This window comes from Ipomoea nil, unplaced genomic scaffold, assembly GCF_001879475.1.
Source record: "Ipomoea nil cultivar Tokyo-kokei standard unplaced genomic scaffold, Asagao_1.1 scaffold0276, whole genome shotgun sequence".
NCBI lineage: Eukaryota > Viridiplantae > Streptophyta > Magnoliopsida > Solanales > Convolvulaceae > Ipomoea > Ipomoea nil.
This window is the reverse complement of record NW_017616704.1, coordinates 4,957,222-4,962,793: the sequence shown is the minus strand read 5'-3', so window position 1 is coordinate 4,962,793 and position 5,572 is coordinate 4,957,222. Positions and strand designations below refer to the sequence as shown.

Genomic DNA, 5,572 nt, shown 5'->3' with positions numbered 1-5,572 from the left:
TGGTCCTGGTACGTTACAAGTAGCATTTGCTCTTTTGTACTTGGCTGTCTACCACTTGTTGTGTATAATTTGTTAACATTTAGTTATTTTTGCAGCATGATTTGCTCTCTGTGTTTTTGACGATGTCGGGGTTTCCGCTCTATATATGAAGGTAACTGAATTAATTCCTCGTAGGGTTCGTATCCCTTGGCGTGATGCGAAAAAACAAGTTGGATTGCGGTGTGTTTGCAATGCGACACCTTGAGTCGTATGTTGGGCAATCGTATGCTTCGTGGGATTGCGGTCTACGTAGAGGTGATGCACGGGCGTTGGCCTCCCTTCGCGTTCGCTTCATGTATGACATTCTACTTTTTCATGGTAACTCACATCGTGTTTCAAATATCAACGCTGCCTTGGGGTCTGGACCCATTGATCGGTGAAACATCGTCCGTTGCTACAGACACTTTATGTTTAATCTCTGCACTTATTCCTGCTTTTGACAACGTTCTACAGTTTTTCTGGTTTATTAGACTGTATGCCGTTTGTTAGATGAACAATGCCGAATACAGTTGTTAGACTCGTGCTATTTTTTTGTTTTTAAGTGTCATTTTTGTGTTATGCTATTTTGCTTTCATGCACAAACCTCCATCTGCACTAATTTCCCACATGATTAAGCTTCTATTTGTCCACACGATTACATAATTAAGTATCAATGCATTCATTGCAGCAACTATTACCCATGTACGTTGCCCGCATTAGTCGTTACTCAGTACTAATTTATTCATCGTACTAAAACAGTTCCGTCCCAGATAATGCGGGTGTCTAAATATTGCTCGGTTTTCATTTTCATGTGCGTGCGTTTGTGGTGTGACGTTTGTGCGTATTTCTGTTACAAAATTGTACTTTTGGATGATTGTTTTCATTTTTTTTGATTCATTATATATATATATATATATATATATATATATATATATATATATATATATATATATATATATATATATATATATATATTGGCTGCTTTGTATTTTCATACACTAAGTATTCGCCATTTAATTCGTATCATATCGATCGAATACACCTTAGCTTTTACTTACGTCACATTGCATATTGTGATGCAGTGTGCGTTCTTGGTGTGAGGTGTGTGCGCCATACTGTAATCCCATACTTGTTGGTGCGTGCTACTTATTACGCTTGTGCGTCATCCTGTCCATTATCCAATTCGCTATCATTTGTTCACATTTCACTCTCAACAAATTTAACTCACACTTTCGTGTACACAACGCGAATATCAAACATAACCATATGTTCTGGATAAAAATCATTATTTAAAATATTTTTCCCTTTTTGTGCGTTCAATTCTAACCACATATAATCATCACTGCTTTTGTGAGCAGCTCCTACTATTATGCCCGGTCTCCAAACCACAAGTTTTGCACGTTCGTTTTTTCTTTACTTGCTCCGCCATTGCCAGCTCCTTCACTGATTTCATTCGCTTCCCAGACCCTTTCGTATTTGCCACCGTTGGGAGGTGCACTACGATTGTGTTTGGGGCTGGCACACCACAATATGTTTCCATAACCGCCTGTTTCCCGTTTACTGTACTCCCTTCCTGTCCATCCTCGCGCATTTGCCCTTGAAAATCTTCTATCACATCAGTCAGTTGTCGAAGTTTGTCGGCCCTCCCTCGTGCCATGGCTAAATATTTGTAGAATGCATTAATTAGGTTACTTTCATCTTTGTTGTTTTGTGGTGTACTCTCTTCGCCTTCCTCTCTCTCGTTGGTTGTATCGGGATTTGTGTATATTCCTGCTTCGCGGGTCCATCTGGGAGTAATGTGTTGTGGAGGTATTTGAATTATCTGTTCATTCTTCAAAACAACAAAAACATGTCGGCATAACAGTCCAATCCTTGTGTATAATCGGCAGGTGCATGTCGTGGTGTTGCTTCCATATTCAAGTATGACCGTGTATGTCTCTTTGTTCCCGTCCACAACAACATATGTCTTTGATGTCTCATCTTCTGTTATTGATCGCACTCGACATGTATAACAACCGGCATAGATTTCTTCCTGCACTTCGTAAAAAACCTTCAATGTGTACCCCGATGCTGCTTCTCGCTCTATACGCAATGAGGTCTTCAAAGGTGGGGTTTGTCCCTCGCACGCTGCGCTTAGTTCAAGGTGTGTGTTACGCTGTGTCTTTACTGCAGTCTCGAATCTGTTCCAAAAATCAACCAGACATAGGTGCTTATTACTATTTCTTTGGAATACTCTATTCTCCGATTCAGAACGTGAAGTCGTCCTCAAAAGGCCTGCCATGAACACATTATCGAAGAATGCAGGCACCCATGACGCACGGTCTTCATACATACGCTTCAGCCACCTGTTGTCGCTTAGCCCGTATTTACCAATAACTGCATCCCATGTACTCTCAAATTCGTCGATTGTTGATTTTTCATTCCATACAACAGCATTTAGTGCACGCCGGAATTCACCATTTTGTGCCATCTCAGTACCAACTTTATCACCCACCTTTGTCATGATATGCCACATGCAATAACGATGCTGTGTTCTGGGGAACTCCGTTGCAATTGCCACCTTCATCGCCGGATCCTGATCAGTTACGGTCAACGGGGGTATACTTCCCATTGCATCCTTGAACTTCTGTAGGATCCAACGGTATGACTCCACGTCTTCCCTATCGATCATTCCTACGCCAAATGTTACACATCTCTTATGATTGTCTACGCCTGTGAATGGAACAAAAACGAGCTTGTACCTGCCACCAACATAAATAACTCATTACACTGATGACGTGTTTTTAAATGCTGAACCAGCATAATGCACAAGCCTCAAAATAGTCACGCACACACCGTATTAATTTCAGACTTCCAACCCGTTTGTCATCTGCTTAATATTAATTAATGTTTTATTTGATTCATATTCTTAATGACAAACCATTAAACCGGTACATACCTGTTTGTTTGATACGTAGCATCAAATGACACGACATCACCGAATGCTCCGTAATTTTTCCGTGCCACACCATCCGCCCAAAACAGTCGGGCCAAGTTGTCTTGCTCATTCATTTCGTATTCGAAGAACATATTTTTATCATCTGCTTTCTTTGCAAGGTACTTTGATATTACCATTTGTGCATCTCCCTCCCTCATGAATTCCAACATCTCTCTCTTGTAATTCTTGAAATCTTGTTTAGTAGCTCCCACATTAGCGACACCACCAACCATCTCTGCGTATAGATCAAAACTCTTACTTGATCCGATGTTGACTTTCAGACAGTTTGTTATGAATTGTTGGTGTCCAATGTCTAGCTTCCTATTCACTTTCATGAACGGTTTATATCTATCCTTGCACAAACTGTGCGTGTGTTCTTCTTTGAAACCTTTTACTTCGTATCCCCCCCCCCCCCCCCCCCCCCGATACACAGTTTGAATGCGATCATCGCCCGACACCCTACTCTGTTAGTCGTATGTTGCCGCTTTTGTTGTTTTGGTCCTTCAATTGTACATGCTGCTATACCAGTCGGCCCCTTAAAACCTTCTCGAGAGCACACCAATCGCTTTCTCAATATTGTTCCGTATTTGTTCTTTTCATCAGAACTGCGCCGCACATCAAATCCGGCGTTTGCCGCGTAGTGTATATAGAAATCAATCCCGGCATCTAATGACTCAAATACTTGTCCTTCAAATGGTTTCAGACATGGATCACACTCTGGTATCTAAACCATCGTGCTACCCGGTGGTACCTCCGTAGCACAATCCCTCTCCTCAACATATTTTTCAACGTTGTCTATAAGTAACACACCAATACATTAGTCCATAAGATGTTATGAATAATATAATATTCACTTGCATACAATCAACACAATCATTGCATTAGATAATTGTAATGAACTGTATATCTTATTCGTGATAACGCACAGACCGCATATAATACACTTACGCACATGCCGTAGGGAACTAACGCACAAACCCGATTCCCCGTTTACTGACTGCCATCCATTATTATAAAAATACTTGCCATACCTTTGAAGAAAGTCACATTTAATCAAAATCATTTTATTGCACGTCATGACAACGCACCTTGTAGAAATACACCCTCTGGTCGTCCACCGAATGCCATGTAATACAATAATAAAAACACACATACCGACGTGAACTAACGCACAGACCGACGTTACAAAAACACACAGACCTACTTGCATGCACTATCCAAATAACAGCCATAAACTCTACTATATTGGGAATTAATGCATCACATGATTTCACGCACACCCATTATAATACTAATTTTACAAACCAATTACTTAAATTCAAGCATAACCATTCTAATTCGGATGGGTAAGGTGCACACGCCGCATTAAACGAACGCACAAACCTAAATTCACCCACAAACCAAATCCCACCCACTCCAGTAAAAACACACACAAACCCGCTAAATGCTGCGTCTTCCCCTCGCATATTAATATAAATACATCCACCAACACATAACAATTCCCACACCGAACAAACAAAACGAAGCACACGCGTACAACCTGGCTGCACAGACCACTGTACAAAACACATTACAAAAATTGAGTCTGCAAATCTCTTACCTGTGGTTTGAGACATGTTCGTCGATTGAAGTTACGTCCGGAACACCCTCTTACTGCTCACGGTTGGGCTCCAACAACTTCTGTGCATAGTTGACAACTAATCATTTCTATTATACTTGTGATATTTAATTATGGAAAAGATTCTAATCACATTATAACCAAAATTAACACATTAATACAATTACTTTTAAACCCTCCTATTAATAATATTCCCTATTTTACATTACATTCCTAAATCAATCTCATCCATCCATTACAAATGTACTATTGGATGAGATGTCATCTCACCATCTCATTTTAGTATAGGGGTCTCATGGGATCCGCACCCTATATATATATATATATATATATATATATATATATATATATATATATATATATATATATATACGAAAACCATTTTGAAGCAGGAAGATATATACTTAGGAGACTCTAGCTTTAAAATCAGGAATAGACTCAACAAGTAGGAATGAGCACGTTAAACAAGGATAATCAGTTATATAGAGATAATATCATAAAGAACACGTATCTAAGGTCACAGTTCACTTTCAAATCATACACATCATTATTCAATCCATATTCATGTCACACAAGCACACTTTGGTGGCGCCACGGGACCAATCGCATGCCCCGAACATGAGGGTTAGCGCATATAGCTCTAACACGGCCCCGCAGCACCCTACCTCATACCGCAGCATGAAGGGGTTGATTGCAACCAACCGTATAAACTGTCGATAGTTTCAACGGCGGATCACAGCCCTACACACCGCTAACGCGCTCAGTCGGTGGACTGTGATCCTCTTTTGGGGACTGCGACCCTACATACCGCTTGACGAGCTCAGTCGGTGGGTCGTAGCCGATCAAAGCCCTGCACACCGCCTGAGGGACTCATTCGGTGGGCAATGATCTTCGGGGATTACGACCCTACACACTGCTGGGCCATACACTCGGTGGATCGCAGCCGACTAGAGCCCTAC

General features: G+C 40.9%; 1 protein-coding gene across 1 annotated transcript; it reads right to left on the bottom strand.

Annotated features, from left to right (window-relative positions):
* Positions 1–1,357: 1,357 nt before the first annotated feature.
* LOC109156097 (protein FAR1-RELATED SEQUENCE 5-like) lies at positions 1,358–3,228 on the bottom strand. The gene is made up of 2 exons (XM_019303929.1): positions 2,957–3,228; positions 1,358–2,759 (listed from the first exon to the last, which is right to left on the bottom strand). Exons 1-2 carry the CDS (start codon positions 3,226–3,228, stop codon positions 1,358–1,360), a joined length of 1,674 nt encoding a protein of 557 aa, XP_019159474.1.
* Between the last annotated feature and the right edge of the window lie 2,344 nt (positions 3,229–5,572).

Bases quoted from the DNA above. Each gene is read 5' to 3' on its own strand.
- LOC109156097 (XM_019303929.1), bottom strand. From the start codon at position 3,228: ATGGTTGGTGGTGTCGCTAATGTGGGAGCTACTAAACAAGATTTCAAG. The intron at 2,760-2,956 runs GTATGTACCGGT...TGTTGGTGGCAG, and splicing joins GCTACGTATCAAACAAACAG to GTACAAGCTCGTTTTTGTTC.